Genomic DNA, 22,729 nt, shown 5'->3' on the forward strand with positions numbered 1-22,729 from the left:
GCTACTTCTTTTTGTCGTATTCACACGCGACAGGCCTGCGCGTTCACCACGTGGTGGTCCAAATTCCGTGCAAAACAGAGGACACGTGTTGGACAGGATGGCCGACAACGAGGCGAGCGCACACATCGAACAGCAAATTGTCATCAAGTTTCTCGTCATTGAAGGCATAAAGTCATCTGAAATTCACAGAAGACTTCAGGCTCGGTACGGCCACGATAACTTAGCACAGCAAAGTGTTTGAGTGGTGCAAACGGTTCCGCGACGGCCGTACATCAGTGCAGGACGATCCCGGCCGGGGCGGCGCAGAGCCCAGTGTCAGAGTTCCAGAGAACATGCAACGTGTGGAGCGCCTGATCCTCAAGGACCGATGGAAAACATGTCTCGAACTGGCTCGAAAGACTGACCTTTCTGAGGGAAAGTTGAACACTTCCAGTTTCGGAAAATTAGTGCCGGTTAGGTCCCGAGGCAGCTCTCTGTGTTTGACCGGCAGAGAACAGAAGACTGCAAATCTCCCAAGAGCTACGGTACCGTTTCAACAAGGAAGGACAGCCGTTCCTTGATCGGATCATCATGTGCGGTGAAGCGTGGGTGCGCCATTTCACTCCTGAGTCGAAACTTGCACCAAAAGAGTGGAAACATCCGGTCTCGCCTGCTCCCAAGAAGTTCCGAAGCACCCCGTCTGCGGGTGAGGTAATGGACACTGTTTTCTGGGACAAGGCTGGCGTTGTTCATGTTGATTTGCTGCCCAGTGGTACCACCATCAATAGTTCATATTACGGCCAGGTTCTCAGGGATGTGCATAAGGCGCTGAAGCAAAGGCGGCCGGGCCCCATCGCCAAAGGAGTCCTCCTCCTACAGGACAATGCGCACCCGCATACCGCGCATCTCACGATACGCACCTTACAGGAACTTGGCTGCATGTTGCTTACACATCCCCCTTACAGTCCAGACCTCGCCCCAGCGATTTCCATCACTTCGGGCCACTGAAGGCGTTCCTTGGGGGCCGCTGCGACGACGAGGTCAAGAATGCGTTCTGATCATGGCTGCTACGCGCTGGTAATGATTTCTACGCTGCTGGCATCCAAGCCCTCGTGAAACGCTGGGACAAGTGCATTACTGCAGCTGGAGATGACGTTGAAAAATAAAACTAATTTCTCGCCTGTAACTTCATTTTACTTTTGCAAAAAATGAAAACTCCCAGTTTGACTTGAACAACCCTCCAGTTTGTGTTTTTAACTTCAATGTGAAAATTGATTTCAATATTTATTAGTGTGCTTCAACGTCCCACAACAAAAGCATTTATTGCATATTAGACTGAGCGCAAAAGCCTCATAGTGATGTTATGCAGCGAAGCCGACTAGTTCCGCATGCGTTCGAAATAAAAGAGAACGTTCCCAGAACGTTCTGTGCGTGCACCACAAGCATAGCCAGCGTATATTTCACGCGACACCCCAGCGCGTTCCTTCTAAAGGGAGCACTACTGGAAGCACAATTAGAAATATAAATTTAGGATGATCACACAAAATGTGCAATGCTCGTCGCCCCCCCCCCCATTATGAAAAAGTTCTCCTCAGGAAAAATTTGCTCACCTTAAGAGTTATAACAGTTACAAATATGGCGGGTTTCACACCGCATAGATGCACAAACTTGGCACGCGGCAACATGCAGCAACATCTGAAACACGAATTTCCGGCGGCGCGTGGACACCTCACGTGATTTTAGGCCATATCCGCACAACTCTTCACCTCACACGGCGTAGCTAGACACACACAAAATCAAAATAGAAACACACAGGTTTCAATGCATAATCTGCGGATGCGACGCACGGCCTCAACATGCGCCGATATAGGCACATCAAAATATCGCACACCTTCCAGGTTCACAAACCTACCCCCATGTCAACAAAAGGACAGCCCAACTTACCGTGGTGAATGCCAGCCGCACAGAAATCTAGATAGCCGGAACACAGGCGCGTAATATACCCCTCCCGGTTCATTTCCAAACATGATGGGGCCATCTTTTATATCAGTGCTCCATTGTTTCCGCACATTCACATGGTTGTAAATCACGTTTTTTTTAGAAATGGGGTCATTGAGCCGACCGCATGCGACAACAAGTTCGAACCATCATTTTTATATAAAAGCTTCCACAGTTTGGGATTGTAAATCATGTTTTCCGAGTCATCGAGTTTCGTTTGAATTCACGTATTCAAAGATAAACTGTTCTCCTTGATCAGACAACTCTATGTGAAGAAAAAAATCCCTATCAATTGAATTGAATTGAATTGAAACTTTATTTCACATTGCAGCAAGTACAATGTGGGAGGCCCAGTGTCAAAATGACGAATCTGTTTGTTGGAAGTTTTTGCATAGATTTGGAATTTATTTAAAATTACAGGCGCCCCATATTGCCAGGATTTTCCCCATATTGGCTGAAACTGGGCAATATGGGGCCCATATTGCACATTTTCAGCCAATATGGGGAAAATCTTGGCGAAACGGGTCCCATATTGGACCCGTATCGCCAATGACCAGCCAATATGGGTCCAATATTGTGTGCTGCTTGGGAGTGGGCAATATGGGTCCCATATTGCCCACTTTGAGCCAATATTGGGAAAATCTTGGGAATATGGGCCCCATATTGCACGCGTACACCCCATATTGACTGAACAGGGTACGTAGCCGTGTTGCACAAATGCCCAAGCAGCACGGCAAGATTGAACGTTGAAGCGTGTGAAATACCCAATTCACTACATCGTTACATTCAACAACTTCCCGCAGATGATACACATTGTTCGAAACAGTCAACGTACTTGGCATTCCCAACGTAAAGTTCGCTAGAATTCGACACCTCAACATTCCACGTCTTGAAAGCCGCCGCCATCTTCCTTCGCGATGCCAATGCCAATCGGTCGAGCCGACTGAGAGCAAGCGAGTTGTTTGAGCGTAATCACGCGTCCTACAACTAATGCGCATGCGCGACAGCCCGAACGGACGTTTCATAGGGCTAAAATGTCGCTGGGTGCTGTAATGATAACGAAATTGCGGCAGGTCAAGTAAAAAACACAATGTTTCATAGGAAGGGATTGCTACTGTGTAAAGTTAGGTGATTTCAAGTTGCTGCAAGCAGTGTGAATTGCTCTGGCGTATGTCCGTCACCGTCACGAAAGTGTTCGCTCCTTTGTAGTCTGGGATCGGGTTGGAAATTTTTAGTTCACAGAATATTGCGATCCCAATGAAGGCTTCTGAGGGATCTTCGGCATTGGCAGTTCCGTGGGACTGCTTGTGGTCTTCAGCAACGCGAGCGTAGTTTTTCGTTCTTTTTGGGCAAAGCCGTGTTTTTTTATTTATTTATTCATTTTTTTGCGATCATGTGAAACGTGGATCAATTAGAGCCGCAAAAATAAAAAAGTAAAAATCAGAAAAAAGTATTATCAGTGGTGACTAATATACAGAATAATGCTTTATTATTACACAGACTCCCCGTTGCTGTTATTACAGAAATATTGGCAATATCGGAGCAAAATGGGCTTGCCAATATGGGCAGCCCATATTGGTCCAATATGGAGCCTGGTTGCACTCCCCATATTGGTCCAATATTGGCAATCTGGGCAACCCATATGGGTCCAATATTGGACCAATATTGGCGTGCTCCTTGGGGTGTAATATCCAAAAAAATTGTCAGAGGGGTCGCTCCATTCCCGCAATGATTTCGCACGACCGTTTGCGAACGTTTGTCACAAAAAGGCGTAGTATGGACACTGAGTACGGATGTGTGTGCGAACTTTATGAACTATTTTCGCTGCTGAATTTGTGGTTGAAGAGTGTTCTTTCTCCGTTTTCCAATAATTTCGTCGCTAAAATCAGTAAAGAAGAAGCTGTGTGTGGCATAAAAGCACGGCATAAAAGGAAGCACGCCTTCTAACGTGGATACAAGTCGTTCCTCTACATCTACGACGTCGTGTGGTTCTTTTTCCAGCATAGTCACGCATCATGGGGTCTCGTCGACGCGTTCTCCGCTTTAACAATTCGAACTTGTATCGCACAAAGTGTCCTATCTGATAAGTACTCCGCATAGGAATAGCTCTTAAAATATCACTAAAATCACTCTCTTCTCCGTGTCCATTAAAAAAAATTTTAGGCGCTGCAAATATGCGTTTACATACTAACTAATCCACTCACGCGACACACTGCATTTTTAAATGGGAAAATACGCCCGCAGCCCTCACACTTTTGAAGATGTGGCTCGTCACTTTTCATCGTGCAGATTGTCAGGGGACGCGAGTATTTCACCATCCTTGAAATACTCCTCCTCCAGTGTTAGATTCGACAGCTGGCACATTTCTTCCAAATCCGTTAACTGGAGTTGGAGTTGGACGGACTAAAAAAAATCCGTTAACTGCTTGAAGCGATTGGGTACCTTTACGTATCATTTTCCATCAGGAGTCCCAAGTATACCGCCTTCCCGTACGTCGTTTCGATCTTGCGCAGGTCAAACGCATCGAGCTTTCAATTCTTCGGAATCACCCGGTTTCTTTAGTTTATCGAGCTTCTCGAAAACAGATGATTTTGTGTTATAACTTCTGCCTATGGATTTCTACACAGAGTGAATTGAAAATATTAGCTCTGTTTCCTCACGATGAGGACAACAGTACCTTCCCAACGCACAGATACCTGTGGAATTGGCTCAGGAATATCAGACAAGTAGCATCGTGAAGCGCAGGTCTCGGACCGAGGTATACATGTATTACAACGTGACTGTTTTTAGACCATGACGTAAACCGGCTAGCCCGTGCGTTTAGCCGGGGGCGTTTAGTCTTGCAGCTAGCCCTGCGTTTCATTCCTGATGTCCGGTTGAAGAGCATTCTCTTCCTCTTTTCGAATTATCTTATCGCTAAAATCAATAGAGAAGATGAAAAGTTGTTCGTGACATAAAAAAACGGTGCCCTTTCTTTATAACACTAGGACTTGGATAACCCCATTTGGAACTTCTTGGAAACCAAACTTGCAAACCAAACTTGCAAAAGCGAATCCTTTGTTTTTGGTTACAGAAAGCTTGTTTCATCATGTGGAAATGCGCAGGCTATGATGTAAAACAGGTGGTCTGCTTTGACGTGCTCTATAATGCTTTAATTCACTCGTACTTACTCGTACTGCACCCTAATTTGGGGGACAACGACACATGGTAATTTACACTATATTAAGGTTACAGAAAAAGAGCCTTAGGAGTATAGCTCAATTATCGTCTCTAGACCCTGTCGACAGTCTCTTCACAAAGTTTGATATCATACCTGCTCCGAAGTTATACCATTATCGACTACTTACAATGTGTAAAAATGCTGTGAAAAGTAATAATAGCACTTTATAACTTATTAAAGCTTACAGCCCCCTCCTCCAATGCTAACACACGTCACAAAGACACCTGGACAATTCCGTTCTCAAGAACGAACTATGGTAATCAAAAACTATCCTCTCAAGCGCCTGTAATTTTGTAAGTATTTTGTAAGTTTTTTTGTAATGTAAGTTTCAATTCAATTCAATTCAATTTATGGGGATTTTTTTTCTTCACATACACTTGTCTGATCAGGCAGAACAGTTTAGTTTTGGATACGCGACATCAAGCGTAAGCTCAATGACTCGGAAAGCACGATTTACAACCCCAAACTGTGGAAGGTTTGATATAAAACAGATGGCTCGAACATGGTGAGGCATGCAGTCGGCTCACCCTCAAAAGCCCGATGACCCCATTTCTCGAAAAACATGACATACAACCATGAGAGCGTAGGGAAACAAGTGAGCATTGATATAAAACAGATGGCAACATATTCCCAACATATTGGGACATGGACTGGGAGCAGTATATTACGCGCCTGTGTTCCGGCTATCTAGATTTCTGTGCGGCTGGCGTTCACCACGGTAAGTTGAGTTGTCCTTTTGTTGACATGGGGTAGGTTTCTGAACCTGGAAGGTGCGCGATATTTTGATGTGCCTATATCAGCGCATGTTAAGACCGTGCGTCGCGATCATCCGCAGATTATGCATTCAAAATTGTGTGTTTTGATTTTGAGAGAGAGTGTTTGTGTGTAGCCACGGCGTGTGAGGTGAAAGGTGCGCGAGAATGGGCAGGCGAAAATCGCGTGACCTGCCCACGCGCCGCCGGAAATTCGTGTTGCAGATATTGCTGCATGTTGTCGTGTGCCAAGTTCGTGCATCTATGCGGTGTGAAACCCGACATATTTGTAACTGTTATAACTCTTAAGGTGAGCACATTTTTTCCGAGAAGAACTTGTCGATAATGCGACAAGCATTGCACATTTTGTGTGATCATCCTAAATTTATATTTCTAATGGTGCTTCCAGTGACGTTCTGTTTACAATGAACGCGCAGGTGTGTCGCGTGAAATATACGCTGGCTATGTTTGTGGTGCACGCACAAAACCCTCTGAACAGAGAGCTCTGAAGGCAAATTGTGTTTCTTCATACTCAGCTTGGGTTGAGTGTTCTTTTTAAGATTGACTACTGGCGAAGCTTCACTGCATAGCACCAACCACTTTTTTAGTAAGTGTTGCAGCGTCGAAGTATCAGTGAGAGAAATAATCTTGAGGTTCACCGCGTAGCACCACTATACTTTGTCATTCTACTTGATTTAATTAATTTCCTATGTTGAAGTGCAATGCACACTGTCTAAAACAACAACGATCCTTAGTTTCACAGCTCTACAGGGTTTCTTGATCGATCAACATTCCAGTTGTTTTGCTCTCAAACGAGCTTTTCTGCGAAGCAACAACTATCGATCTTTTATCGATATATTTCGCACGACAGACTGCCCCTCTCAGCAACTACTGGACTGATTTCTTTCACAAACTGGAGACTTTTTCGTGAGGGCCTCAGAACATATGTGCACACCGGTATGTCCCCCGAGGCTCTCTCGCAAACAGTTAGCCGCAGTATTGAGGACCCGGTGGTGATGTCTAAAAGGGTAACCGGACATGTCGGTCATTGTCCAGCAATTAACCACCTTAGGACATTACGTCGCCGAGCAGAAAGAACGGCTCGTCGGACAGGGCAACTTACGTACATTGTGGAATACCGCCGGATGAAAACTAAAGTAACACGAGAACTTAAGAAACAGGACAGGAAGCGTTGGCGTAAGTTTTGTCATCATCTTTCACCGTTTGACCCTTCCATGAAGATGTGGCGGACAATCCGAATGGTGACGGAGGCGCCCCCTCAAAAGGATCCTCTCGCGGCCTTGGCTATGGTTAAGGGTATAGACGAAAACACGCTAGCGACGGACTTCTGTGTGGTACTAACGACACCGGCGACTGCCTCGACCACACCGATACACCGCAGTTTTGTCCACAGTTTGACGGCTGAACTTCAGCAAGACTGGTCCCGTCCACCGGAAGTTATGGACCGCGACTTCACACTAATCGAGCTAAAGGCAGCGTTGAAGCTTGTGAAAGCCGGCTCGTCCCCGGGACCCGATGAAATCACCTATGTCGCACTGCGAAACCTTGACGGGCGGTCACTCCAAGCTCTCCTTCATGTGTCTAATGTCTTCGCAACAAGGATATTTACCACCTACCTGGAAGGAGGCATTGGTTGTTACCATCTTGAAACCAGGCAAGCCCCCAAATGCCCTATCCTGCTTTCGCCCTGTCAGCCTGACAAGCTGTATGGGAATACTGATGGGAAGAATGGTTTTGCATCGCCTCGACTGGTGGCTCGAAAAACAACATGCGTTCCCTCACGAAATGGCTGGATTTCGTCGCAACCGAAGCTCCATGGATCCAGTTCTCGACCTAGTCTCTACAGTCCAACATGCCCGTGCCCATCGACGGATCGTCCTCTCGGTTTTCCTGCACATCAAGCGCGCATATGATACCGTCTCGCACATTTATGTGCTGCACGCCTTGCGCTCGTTTGGGGTATCCGGTCGACTCTTGACCTGGCTCCAAGACTTCCTTACGGACCGAACTGTCGCTGTCCGTACGTCCCAAGGCCAAAGCCCTCAGCATCCTGTTCCTCAAGGTGTTCCCCAAGGAAGTATTCTCGGTCCGGCTCTCTTTAATGTGGTGATGGCGGGCATACAATCAGTAATTCCTCGCAAAGTGTCGTTTTCCGTGTATGGAGATGACTTCGCCCTTAGGACAGTAGAAAAATCACGCCCCGCCATACAGCGCCGCCTGCAGCCCGCTTTAAATAATCTACATACGTACCTCACGCACCTTGGGGTGGGCCTTTCACCCGAAAAGTGCGTCGGGCTCCCTTTCACGCACAAAGCTATGACCAATTTCCAGCTTTGGGTTGGTGCCAAGAAGCTTGAGCCGGTACGCTTCCACCGCTTCCTTGGCGTGGCAATCGACTCGGACTTGCGCTGGACTCGCCACATTAAACACCTTGAAACTAAAGTGCAGCTATGGCTCCCCGCAATTCAACATCTTTCTGGCTCAGGATGGGGCTGTGATCAGCGTTCCCTGCTCGCAGTTCACGCGGCGTTGGTGAGGGCGACTGTGCTTTACAGCCTCCCTATTCTGCACAGGATATCAACATCATCATTAAATACCCTTCGGTCTCTGTTTGTTCGAAGTCTTCGTCGCTGCCTCGGAGTTCCAAGAATGGCTGAAACACGGTAAGTACTGGGAGAAGCTGATGAACTCCCGGTTGAGGTTCTACGGGAAAGGGAAACGGCTCGACACTTCCTACGTTTGCGTGCGAACGTTCCCCGTCACCCACTCCTCAGGAAAATTCGATACCGTCCTGAAAGTGATTTCCATCGCGTGGCGCAGAGGACACGCCCCGCTCTTACCGCCTTAACACCTAGGACTGTCACACCGCCAAACGCCCCCTGGTCTCTGTCTGTGTCACCCACCTTCCCACGTCTTCCTGACCTCCAGGTCCGCAGAGCCCATTTTCATGCTCTGGTAGACGAGAAGCTTTCTACGTTTACGGCAGCATATACAGATTGCGCATCCCGAAACAACAAGTCCGCCTCAGCAATCGTCACATTATCCGAAGGCGTAGTGCAAGGATGACGCCTTTCACAGCCAACCTCCTCCACAGCTGCGGAACTCTATGCCATCCTTTTCTTTGTTAGATATATTTTCACAATGTGTTGGCTAGTTTCGTTTTCGTGTTCGTCTGACGTGTTTGTTCACTTTCATCTTGCGCACACTGCGTGTCTCGCGTAACACGTTTTTCCTTTACTTTTTCCCTTTTCTCTTCACGAGTAAAGTTGTTCCTTGTTCGACTCTTGCTGTGGCCTCTGTCTACTCATACCTGCGCAGCGCTAACAGGTTATGGGCCCAGGACGCAAGTGAAGACGACAGTCCAGGACTCAAGTGAAGACGACAGTTCAGGACGCAAGAGAAGACGACAGTTCAGGACGCAAGTGAAGAGGACAGTAGAAGATAGCGCCCGAAGCAACGTTAGCGAAGCCAGACGCCAGGAACACATAAGTAGTGCCTAGGACGACAAAGCGATTCTGAACGAAGCATACCGAGACGGGGCGGCAGTCAAACCAGAGACGATTCAGCAGTCATGGCTTTCAGCGACGAATTCAAGATCACGAAACTGAACTCAGAGAACTACCATGCGTGGTCAATTAGGACGAAAGCTGCGCTCGTACAAAATAGTTGCTGGGAAGCAGTGGATCCTGGATACTCCGGCTCAGAAATGACAGACGAGGAGAGGAAACACAATAACAAGGCCCTCACTTTCCTGTTCCTTGTAGTAGAGGACAGTTATCTGGACGACATTGGCACTTGCACAACCGCGAAGGAAGCGTGAGAAATCCTTCGGGAAATTCACACGAAACACTGATTGCTGCACGTCCTAGAACTCCTGAGAGATTTTGTGAATGTCTTGAAGAAAGACGATGAACCGATGAAGGAGTACCTGAGCCGCTTGATGGACCTACATCGCAAGTTGACTAACGGTGGATACGGATTCACTGATAAAGAGGTTGCGCTTGTCATGCTGATGGGACTGCCGGAATCTAACGAAGCACTCATCCTCAAGTTGGAGCAGGACGAAGCCACACTCACCGCTAAGGAAGTAAAGGGAAGACTCTTAGTGGAGGAAAAACGCAAGAAACGTCGAGATGAAGGGCAGATGACGGAGAGTGATGGTGCAGCAAGAGCTTTGTTCACCAAACAGGAAGCTGAGATGATGTCCAACAAGTCAGTAGGCGACAACATGTCCAACATGTCTGAAGGGAAACCGTTCTCTCGAGGCCGTGGAATGAAGAGTTTTCAAAAAGTAAGCTACGATGTTGGAAGACGACGTGTGAGATGCTTCGCCTGCGGGAAACTGGGACACATCGCCAAACACTGTGAAGAGGTTGATGACGACGCCACACCGCAGAAATTAACAGGGCGACGACAAGCGAAAAAGGTAACTCACGCATCATTATCGGTGTCAGATACAAGATCTGGGAGTCCTGCAGTTTGGTACATGGACAGCGGAGCTACAGCCCATATGACATCAAATAGGACGAAATTCGTGGAGTTCCAGCCATATGAATCTACTGTACACACAGCGAATCAAGACGTAATGAAAGTCCTCGGACTTGGAGATGTGAAATTCCAACTCCAAGAAGAGTACGGTGGGAATTTCTTAACTCTCAAGAACATGCTGTATGTACCCGAGCTAGACGGCAACATCCTATCTGTAGGGAAAATTGAGGAACTTAATTTCAAAGTAACATTCCACAATGGAAAAGCAGGAGTGCGACGGAGCAACAGTGAGACCATCTTATCGGCAACAAGGTCGGCAAGATTATACACGGTAGAAGAGTTGTGCTCGTCATCGAAGCTATCGAAACGTGGTTGTACTGCGGATGCATCGTTGTGGCACAGTCGACTCGGCCATCTCCACCTGGATGCCGTATACAAGCTATGTCCAGAAAGCTTCAGGAGCGATGAAGGAAAATGCTCGACGTGTGTGGAAGGCAAGCTCAGGAGAAGTAGTTTTCCGAGCAGTGACGTCACAGTGATAGCTACAGCGCCCTTAGAACTGGTCCACACAGACGTGCGGAGTGTGACACCAACTTCGAAAGGAGGTTCGAAGTATTTCGTAACTTTTATTGATGATTACTCCAGATACGCAGTTGTGTACCCCATGAAAAGGAAGAACGAAGCCCTTGAAAAGTTTGACGAGTGGAAAATCTTCACAGCACTACCATCAAGACCCTTCGAAGCGACAACGGTGGTGAATATGTTGGAGAAGACTTCAAACAATACCTGACGAAAGACGGGATAACACGAAAGTTGACAGTGCCTGAGACACCGCAACAGAACGGTATAGCTGAGAGATACAACCAAACGCTGATGGACATGACGAGATGTCTGTTGATTGAGTCCGACCTGACTAAAACACTTTGGGCAGATGCGCTCGATACAGCAGCGCACATACGTAACAAGTGTCCGTCGAAAGCCGTCAACCATCAAGTGCCGGAAACACTATGGCTCAACCGAGAGGCCAAAATAGACTACCTCAGAGTCTATGGATGTCGAGCTTGGGCAGTAGAGCGGAGACAACGTAGAAAGACGAAGTTGGACCCCAAAGCGGTCGAATGCGTTCTTGTAGGTTATCCTGAAGGTGTCAAAGGATACAAACTGTGGGACATGGAGAATGATGAATTCTTCTTGAGCCGTGATGTTGTTTTCGACGAAGGCGTATTTCCCTGCAAACCCGAGACTGTCGAAACAGTCACGGAGCCAGTGACTGCGGAGTCATGTAACGACGACGGAATCGTAGTCGTAAATCTTGAAGTCAACGTCGAAGACGAGGCCCCAAAGGAGGCTCCTATACGAGAACCCGAGCAACAAGAAGTGACATGCCCATGTGCAAACAGAGACGAAGAGCACGTCGATGAAGCAGGTCAAGTGGCGGACGAAGTAGAACAGCTACCAAGACGATCTCAACGACTAGCGAACAAACCACGGCCAAACTACTGTTACACGGTCAAACAAGCCGACGCTATCCCCGATCCTATCACTCTGGAAGAAGCACTGTCGATGCCTGATGGCAATTATTGGCAGGTTGCCATAGATGAAGAACTGAGAAATCTAGAGAGGAACGGTACGTGGGAAATTGTCCCAAGACCGCGCGATCAAGGGGTTGTCAAATGAAAGTGGATATTTTGAAAGAAATATGACGAGAATGGGAATCTACAACGGTACAAAGCACGACTTGTCGCTTGTGGCTCTTCTCAAGTCCAAGGAATTGATTTCAACGAAACTTATTCACCCGTTATAAAGATGAAGTCAATACGGATACTCCTTGCGGTTGCAACTGAGAGAGATTGGAAAATACATCAGGTTCACATTACAGCAGCATACCTGAACGGAATTCTAAAGGAAACCATATATATGGAGCAACCCACTATCTTCTGTAAAGAAGACCAGGACAACGTTTGCCTGTTAAAGTTAAGTCTTTATGGACTCCGTCAATCAGGGAGGGAGTGGAACGTAAGACTGGACGAACTCCTAAAGAACGAAGGCATGACAAGGTCAAAAGCAGATCCCTGCGTTTACTTTTGTGAAGACCTCATTATAGGTGTGTATGTGGACGACATACTCATCATAGCGAAGACGGAAAGGAAAATTGGGGACTTTAAGCAGGAACTGCGAAGTGCATTCGAAGTAAAGGACCTTGGTGAAGCGAGCCACATACTATCTATGAGAATCAGAAGAAATGAAGACGGAAGCCTGATCCTGGACCAAACAAAGTATGCTGAGGAGCTCGTGGAAACCTTTGGCATGAAAGACGCGAGGGGAGCTTCGTCACCACTAGATCCAGGAATGAAGTACAGGAAAGCGTGTGTTGACGACGAGGCAGCGAATGCATTGTCTCACCAGTACCGTCAAGCGATTGGAGGGCTACTTTATTTAGCTGGAGGGACGAGACCTGACTTGGCATTCGCAGCGTCATATATGAGTCAGTTTAATGTGAAGCCTACCGAACATCATTGGAGCGGATTGAAGCACATGCTACGCTATCTCAAACAAACGAAAGACGTTGCGTTAACGTTTTCAAAGACTGGAAGCAAATTCAAGCCTTCTGCGACGCAGACTGGGCGACTGATTGTGTTGACAGACGTTCTTTCAGTGGCTACGTTTTTATGCTAGCAGGTGCAGCGGTATCCTGGAGTAGCAAAAAGCAGACGTCAACCTCACTGTCAACAGTCGAAGCGGAGTATATCGCAATGTGCCACGCAACTAAAGAGGTCTTGTGGTTGCAACATTTTACGAAGGAAGTGGGAGCGAGTGAATTTATCGGTGACCCACATACCCTCTTCGTTGACAATCAGGGTGCAATTGCGGTCGGAAATAATCAAGTGGTATCCGAACGCAACAAGCATATAGAGTTGCGACACTTCTTTCTCCATGAGAAGATCGAGACCGGACAATTGAAACTCCAGTACATCAGAACATCGGAAAATTACGCGGACATCATGACCAAGGCTCTGAATTTGAACAGGACACGCCGGCATTGTGAGAGTCTGGGTCTTCATAAACGTCAGACTCCGATACCATCGACAAGGGTTTTTGCGACGACACATTGAGGGAGGGTGTTAGATATATTTTCACAATGTGTTGTCTAGTTTCGTTTTCGTGTTCGTCTGACGTATGCTCACGTGTTTATTCACTTTCATCTTGCGCACACTGCGTGTCTCGCGTAACACGTTTTTCCTTTGCTTTTTCCCTTCTCTCTTCACGAGTAAAGTCGTTCCTTGTTCGACTCTTGCTGTGGCCTCTGTCTACTCATACCTGCGCTGCGCAGCGCTAACATTCTTTCTACAACACATCGCTGATGATTTTACCCCACGGGAATGGGCAGTCTTCACAGACCCCAAATCTGCACTTCAAGCTATTGAAAATTCCGGCATACGAGGCCCATCCGCACCCCTAGTCACAGATGTCACACTGTCTACGCCGCAGGCCAGATGCTAGTTCTCCAGTGGGTTCCAGCCCATTGTGGTGTCGTCGGGAACGAGCAGGCCGACAGCGCCGCAGAAGCAGCACTCTCGTATCGGAAACGGACCAGTACTGTTCTGCTGAGAAGAGACCGCCATTTCATTCTGCGACGCCTCGTGACACCCCTATCTTCCCGCCAATGGACAACCGACATTCTCCCCCATCTATGTTGAGCAGAGTTCGACGCAACAACGCTCGCTTTCCGCATGCCACGAAACACCTGTCGTCAAGACGCTGCATTAATCCACCGAATGCGACTCGATGTGGCCTTTACTAAAGCTCAGTGGCGTTACCGCTTGAGACAAGTTGACTTTCCCACCTGCTGCACTGTGGTGCTGTTGAGGATCTGGCGCACATTCTTCTTCATTGCCACCACTACCAACCTTCCCGTCAGCTGGACTCTGCCTCTTCTCCCTATCGAAATTGCTTTGTCCCTGGCCCACTCCAGCCCAGCAACGATCTGCGCTCAAGGCTCTATTGACATTTCTGGACACCGTCGGACTTCGATCGTTATTGTGAAGGGCTCATTATTTTATTCCCCACATCCCCCCACCAGCAATGGGGTAGAGTATCGCTTCTGGCGATGAACCACCCCAGTCTCCATCTCAAAGTAAAGTTGTTGTTTTCTCGATCATGTGCATTTTCCTGCTCAGCTTTTTTTATTTCGAACGCGTGCGGAGCTTTGCTGCATAGCGTCACTATGAGGCTTTTGCGCTCTGTTTAATACACCATGAATTGTTTTGTGGGGACTTTGAGGGCACTGATAAACAACAGGACAACAGAAACAGCAGAACATCAGCAAAAAACTATCCTAAACTTGTTCCCAGGGGTGGGCCTCACGCAACGCACGCGTGCAGCCAGGTGAAGCCCACTTTACTCGTGTACTACGTAGGTGGATAGTGCGTGTTTCGAGTTGTGTACATCGTATAAGATCACAACCTATAATACAGCAGTAAATATTGGTCACGATGTAGTGAATGAGGCAATTAAACATAGGACAAACACAACACAAGGCTCATAACGCCCACTTGTCTCCTTCAATTGAATGAGCAAAATACATAAACCGACACACATTGAAGATTTTTGTACAAGAAGTTTAATTTGTACAAGAGGTCCACGCTTCCTCAGGTACAAAGTGGAGTGGTCACCACTTCATTTTGTACCTGAGGAAGCGTGGACCTCCACGCGAAGGCTTGTACAAATGAAACTTAAACAAAAATCTTCAGTGTCGGTTTCTGTATTTTGTTTGTGATCTACAGGACTTGACTCCCCTCTTCGGATACGCTTCAATTGAATGAAGTGAATCTGAATCCCACTGCCTGGTGTCTCTTCAAACGGTCAAAAAGGTAAATAAGCAAATCACCTTTTTAACATTGACTTAATTATATTAGAGGACAGTCTCCATCATTTCTGCTGTAATAATCTTAGTTTTGCACTACGTTTTTCCATGTGAGCAAGAGCGAGTTGCGCTCGTACTTAGTGACCACGTTGCGAAGCCCACGTCGCAAGTATGCCACTGAAAAACAACAACAACAACAACAATATGTATATAAGCGGATTAACATTGGAACGTTGGAGTATTTTTTTTAACACGAATGAGTGAGGTATTGTGGCGGCCCGTGGAAGACAATGAAGAGGTGCCTCTGTTGGAGCGCACCACTGCGCCTGCCAGCCAGTTCTACTGGCACAGTTCTAGCGTGACGCCTCACGCTAGGACAGTGCCGGTAGAACTGGCTGGCAGGCGCAGTGGCACGCGCCAGCGGAGGCATCTGTTCATCGTCTTCCACGGGTATACTCTTCTACAGTATACTCTTCTGCTTGAAGCACGTCTTGGTGGCTTGTTACCGCAGTTCAATGACTTTCGTCAGTTTAGCGATTTTTCACAACACCTAAATCGCTGAGAAGAGAGTTCACTTTTTTTTTTTCAGCGTTGTCCTGATCGACTTTGCACATGCAAGATTTCGTTTTATTAAATACTTAGGTGCTGTAGTATGCTCACGGCACTCTTTCGTATGGGGTATGGGTTTTGCTCCCGGCGCAAACTTCAGAGCTGTCTAACGTCGGAACGCCATGGTCCTTGACGCTAATATGTGACATTTCGTATATGCGTACCACCACAATGATTTGTCCTTTTGACAATCTGCGATAGTCGAGCAGCATTGCTGTATCACTTGGCGTGTAATGCACCAACTGTAACCAACCCTGCACCAACCCTGCACCAACCCTGTAACACCGTTTCATGTTCTTCAAAACTAGATTATTCTGCGTGGAGAGAAGGTACGAAAGTTAGCATGATAATCAACATCCGAACCTTAGCCAAGGAAGCTACACCACAGCGACACACCACAGACATATCACCGACGTCAGCCTCCAACACGTGGACCTCTCCCGAAGAGTTCTGCTGAGCTCCTTGAAAACGGTTCACCTTTTAATAAAAATAGACCACTCTACAAATACACACACCCGACCCTTTGATTCTTTAACGAGCGAGATCATCTGTTACCCGCTCAACCTCCCCAGATGGGAATAATTTAGAACGCGATCACGCATTCGTTACTCCCGCCAATTCTTACAAAGTTATGGGCTTCACTTATTGCCGGATGATTTCTAGTGTACGCTTGGATATTTTGTGGGTGGAAAAGTTGGCCTGTACATTCCGAATTACAGATCACAAAACTCCAAGGTCTGTCTTGTCGACGAAGGAAATACGGGGGAAGCACACCTGGCCGCCAATCTTGGTTGCAGTGGCCGAGCACTGTCGAATGAGCCTGTTGCGGGGATCAGTTTCCAGCTGTAGATACCTATATGGTGACAAAATCAGCACTGGCAGCCTCTGACGGCAGAATAGATGTGCAGTTAAAAGTTGCACCACCTCATATGCGTCAAATATAGCTGCGCGATTTGTAACTGGCAGTTTGAAATATCGACACACTGTCATAGGGGTAAACGACTGAAAATGCAAACAATAAAACCTAATACTCGTGAAGAACTTGACATCATAAAACTAGTATTTGACTCTGACGCACACTCGGGGGCACCACATTTCAGATCACAAAGGCGGTATCCCAACAAAAAGACAAATATCTTGATTGTCGTTGTGATGTGTATGAATTTCGTTTTACCAAAGATCAACTTGTGAGCAGAATGCTTTACCTCAGTGTGTTTGTACGTCATCTATTGAGGAGTTGAGAACACTGCGTAGTAATTATTGCCCGTATTGCACTAACGGCCTAGTCTTATGAACCTGAGGCGATTTACGTACGTAAAAAAATAAATTGAATCAATCCAACATCCTTCAGAGAAACAGTGTGACCTTCGACCCTTCCTATGGGAGCTTTCCTTTCAGCATGCTGAAAACAGTTGGCCGATTCCACGCGAAATGATCCAGCGGGCCTGCTCGGCCCTCACAAAACTATCGCGTATTTTTACACAAATTTGTGTAGCAATCCCTAATATTGCAAAACGACACACCACGAAACATTTATTCCCAAATCTCAATGTGGCGGGTGCTAGACACGAGCAAAGTTCGCAGCGATGGCGAAAACCGTGCCTGGCGTGAACGGCAGGTGCGGCTCATAGAAAGCACCTAGAACCGTGCGGTTTTCTTTTGCGTATAGAGGAAGCCATGCTTTACACAGCGTTCAAATCCCAGTTGTCGTGCTGTAATTGGTGCTGGTAGACAAAGGCCAGAATTTCGCAATTTTACTCCCTCTTCGTGATTTTTTTGTGGAAAATCAAACCATTAAATTTTAATGAATATTTTTCCTTGACAAGGCCTCGTGGAATACTTCAACAGTCGCAAAACACGTAACTCTTGTAGTCATTGCAGGAAAAAAAGAGGAAGTATGCGATTTTTCCAAAACTCGCTACAATCGAGCGTAAAACACGCAATGAAGAGGTCGGAAGAGACGCCTGGAACCAACGCAGTTTTATAGAGCGAGCCTTCCTCTACAACATATTAAAAAACCTCGAGGGTGTTTCTTCCTATGCAGGAGAAAATATTTTTTTTTTGTAGTAGAGGGTATTACGGCCACACTGACCCACGTTGCATGTATCCGGTGGGGTGCTATATTTTTTTCTTTGGCTCCTGTTTTAATTCGTTTTATTTTTAATTCACGCCAGGCACGGTTTTCGCCAGCGCTGCGAAATTAGCTCGTGTCTAGCACCCGCCACATTGAGATTTGGGATGAAATGTTTCGTGGTGTGTCGTTTTGCACTATTTGGGACTGCTAAAAAAAAATTCATAAAAATCCGGGATCATTTTGTCGGGGCCGAGCAGGTCCGCTGGATCATTTCGCGTGGAATCGCCCAGTTGTGTTCACACATCCTAGGAGTCAATGAAGATGCATAGGATCGGCAACATATGATATAATTGGAAGATATATTTGATCTTGACTCCTGTACCTGATTTTTTGAAGAACTGGCAAAGGTAATGGGCCGAAGGTGCTCTATGTTAATTAGTTTATATTAGCATGAAAGTGTGCTACGCCAAAGGCTACGTACTGAGTCTCATATTATCGTGTGACGATCTGTGGAAGGACATGTGCAAAAGGACAATAATGCGATGCGAATATTTATTCGTAATTTGCACTGTTTCAGCTCATCTTCCTTCGTACGATTGCTGTTATCCAATTAAACCTGATCTTGACCTGCACTCTCGTCAAACTGCTGAAATATCTCGGTAAGTCCTTCCACTCTTATCAAGGCAGAATATAGCTACAGATGCTTTCTCTAGTTTTGTGTATGCAGTGAGAGCAGTTTAGCACATATTTCTGAACTTGTAGCTCATGAGGGAAACTACCTTCGGGGCGCATCCCTCTATAGATACCGAAGCTTGCTTTTGTTCTGGATATAAAAATGACACTTTTCAACCGGGCACAAATCACAAATTAAGTATACTCTCCAGGACCGCAAAATCTCTTGTGACAATACTTCAGCACCAAACTACACAGATAATGTCGATATGACACATTTAAATGAGTGGTTGACGAACCAGTATTCAGATGACATGCGTTTTCGACGATCGCAGTATTTCATGGAGTTTGAGAAGGATCTCTTAGAGGGACTACCTCGTCCGTCGAGGGCGTTTCCGAAACTACAGTGCCGCTTTACTCCTAGTTCATCACCAACAATAACGCTGAAAATTCTACTCGAAATAGTGAAGTTGCGTATGTGCGAATTCATGTAGTGCATGACAAGAGCAGACGACGCATGTAGGTATTCTCTCTCAGAAAATCAGAGAAAACATCCCTTGAACTCGGTCAATCGAAGTGCCTCTGGTCGGCTTCTTGAATGTTTTGCTTAGCATCGGACGTGTACGTACAGCCAGGAGCGTAGCACCGTGTTACACGCCATATGGCCGCAACTGAAACTCTGCGTATTCACCGAGTAATTTTCGCTTAGTATATTGCGGTGCAACGTCAAGCAGCTTTCGGAAGAGAGATTATCGCCAAGCAGACTGTAAGTGACGGCGAACATTACTGTAATGTCTTGTACACAGCTTTCCGGATGCGATAGTCGCTTTAAGGAACTACTCTTTAAGCTTGTATTGCTTTACGGTTTGAGAATGTGCATGTCCTTGAAGTAACATATCAGGGTTACTCGGAAGGCTTTCTCAACCTGGACGACATCGAGAGAAGCCGCATGCAGAACGTCATGACATCCTTATGGAGGACGGCTAAGCGATCTAGACGAGAGCAACGGATGCAAGCTAGGTTCAATGGAGCGGACTGGCAATGGATTGAATGCCACATTTACCTGCCTGACCGACTTTCCGAGGGATACGAGTTACAGGAGGAAGGCGAGGTAACATTGACGGACGTTGACGGAGCGGCGTCATTTTAGTGTACCTCCAAGGTCCATCAATTGGGAAGCGTGAGACTATGACTTTCCTAGACAGCCATGGATATGGTCCACCAGCTTCCCTATATTTATACCATTTACCCTATAACAAGGGTTCTGGGTTTCGGAGTTTTTCTTTTTTTGTCATATTCGGGGAATGGCATTTTGGAATTTATTTGCAGATAATTCGGAGTTGTTAGTCGTTTGTTTTTCCTAACTGAGTTAATCAGCGAAATTTTGAGAAAGCGTGACGCCTGTGAAGCAAAATCTTGACATTCGTTGACAAACTCGTCATGCAGTTTTCATGATGGAAAGTAATTGTTGTTACGCTGGAACATACAGGTGGACAAACAAAACAGAAACCTCAGGACAGAAAAGTTGAAATATGGCAGTCATCGAAAAAGCCAGACAGCCGAGGAATGTCAAACACGCATATCTCGATTACAGGTCGAGTGCCTTCACCAATTCGACCACGCTTGCATCTGGGTCATTCCGACAAATGATCTAAAGGTCTCGCTGTATCCCCCGCACTTCTGGAGCAAAAAATATTGTGGATATCCTTTGGTATGAATAGACATTTTCCGAAGTTTAACTGGGGAACATTGAGCCCCAGGCATTTTACGCGGGTAAAATTTTTCGGTAAGCCCGAAAACCATAGTATGTTCGAAATAATCGAGCGGGCGCATCACTCGCGTTACACGCATAATTATGGTGCTGAAACATAGGACTGGGTTTGGAAAATGTGCTGAAGAAGCAATACAGTAGTTTTTGCCATAGTACACATTAAACCTCGCGATTTTCATGAAAGTTTGACGTTTTTTACCGCCAATATTGAAAAGAAAGCGGTCGTCATAGAACAGTCATTTGATATTCATTGGGTAAGGGAAACCCTCAGCCAAAACATATAAAAAAAGGAAAGGTACTTCTTGATAAGCGCGAGATTTTTTTTTTTTTTCGCTGAACATACTGCGCGGAAACGCGCGTACTCTCCGGCGGAGGCAGAGCGTTGGTGAGCATCACGGGCCAGGCGCGTTGCAACGCGACAGCCCACATACGCCGCTGCTTGTCGCACGGTGCCAAAAACGATAACAAACAACAACTTTATTTTGAGAGGAAGAGTGGGTGGGGTTCATCGCCAGAGGCGATACTCTACCCCATTCCTGGTGGGGATGTAGGGAGTAAAATAATGAGCCCCTTCACAATAACGATCGAAGTCTGATGGTGCTTCAAAAACGATAATTTGAATTTGTGGGTACTGGTCTGCTGCATTCACAACCTACTACCAACGTCGCGACAGGAAAGGAAACTGCCTCCTGAAGTATAGCAACGCGAGTGGATACTTTGCATTACAAACCCGACCGATACTTGTAGCCGCGTGAAAACGTTTTTACTTATCATTTTCGTATGAGGTGTACAAAAGCAAAACGTCTGCAACGCAAATAAATGGCCCTGCTCAGCACCCTGGTATGCGCAAGGTACACAAGGTGACGTCCCATAGTTGCGTGCATCATATACGTAGTCCACAAAGTTGAAAATTTATCAGTGGAAAAAGGGTTGTTGTCCTGGTCCTCCATGGACAGTAGCCTGCGGTGTAGGTGGTAGCACGTTGTAGACGTTGGTAAGCTTGGCATGTGCCGCCAGTTTATTGCGCTTGTAAAAGGCAAATAAGATGGGGACCTTTAGGAGATAGCAGCTTTAGAGGAGATACGAATCTTCTCTCTGAGATCCCAACGCCACGTGAGCATACGTGTCCTACGTTTTATTCATCTGTGGCTGACAGAAAAGACCTTGTCGTGACGATTTTGTCGATCACTTGTCTCATAAATTGGAATCACTCAAATAGCACCACTACGCGGCAAAACAACAATCAGAGCTCCTTCGGAATCACGGAATTTTGCCGAAAACTACAGTTTTATCGTACAGGACGATCCGCAGTGCTTCTATAGGGATCAAGGACAGGCCACTATTCATCCGACGGTATTTCACAACCGCTTCCCTGGTAATATAAACTTGCGTCACCGTACATTCGTTGTGATATCAGATTGTTTACGGCACGACAATGCCACGGTCTATACCTTTCAGACAGAGCTCACACTGAGAATAAGAGCAGGCTATCCTGGTGTTAATAAACTTCACTAATTCACGAACGGCGCAGGTGTGCAATACAAAAAAAATGTTTCGTCAACCTTTGTCACCATTGCTCGGATTTCAGCATAAGTGCGTCGATCATGGCACTTCTATGCGACCTCACAAGGGAAAGGGCCCTGAGATGGAGCTCGGACTCTGAAGAGGCTTGTTTCTTAAGCCAGCATTCAGAGGCCCTTAGAAGGTCACACACTGAGAACCGTGGGTCTGTAATCTGTACACCTGGGCAGAGACAAATCTCGACGCCATTACATCGATCTGGGTGCCGGAAGAACAGGTAGTGCGGCAGCAAGGGGCGCTGAAGAACCGCAACGACAGCGCAAGGGCCGTGCCTAAAAACAATGAAGTATCACTGCTTCGAACCGTTAGCCGCTCTGAAATAACCGTGCACACAACATGCATTCCCAACAACATCGGGTATTCCGGGTGTTCAAAGAAAGCCAGACACGCGGAGCCGACTTCTACTGCATCAAATGCTGGACATAATCTTGAGCGCCTTCACCGTGCTAGTGTGCTGAGCACGACCATTAACTTGTGTTACAGACGTTTTGGTTTTGTACAAGTCATTTGAAAATGAAATGAAAATTTGAAAACGAAATGAAAATTTGAAAACGAAATGAAAATTTGAAAATTACCTAAAAGTGTTTTCACGCGGCTTTACGTTTCGGTCCCGTTTGTAAGGCAAAGTATCAATCTCGCGTTGGCATACTGGTGGAGGCAGTTTCCTTTCCTGTCGCGTCATTGTTAGTAAGTTTGCATG

General features: G+C 46.5%; 1 protein-coding gene across 1 annotated transcript in view; it reads left to right on the forward strand.

Moving 5' to 3' along the window:
• Positions 1–22,729, forward strand: part of LOC135372661 (uncharacterized) — a 260,959-nt gene that overhangs the window by 39,592 nt on the left and 198,638 nt on the right. Inside the window, exons 6-7 of the mRNA XM_064606160.1 lie at positions 18,583–18,664; positions 19,592–19,788. Of these exons, the coding sequence (XP_064462230.1) occupies positions 18,583–18,664; positions 19,592–19,788 (279 nt within the window). The remainder of the gene's footprint in view (positions 1–18,582; positions 18,665–19,591; positions 19,789–22,729) is intronic.

This window comes from Ornithodoros turicata, unplaced genomic scaffold (genome assembly GCF_037126465.1).
Source record: "Ornithodoros turicata isolate Travis unplaced genomic scaffold, ASM3712646v1 Chromosome16, whole genome shotgun sequence".
NCBI lineage: Eukaryota > Metazoa > Arthropoda > Arachnida > Ixodida > Argasidae > Ornithodoros > Ornithodoros turicata.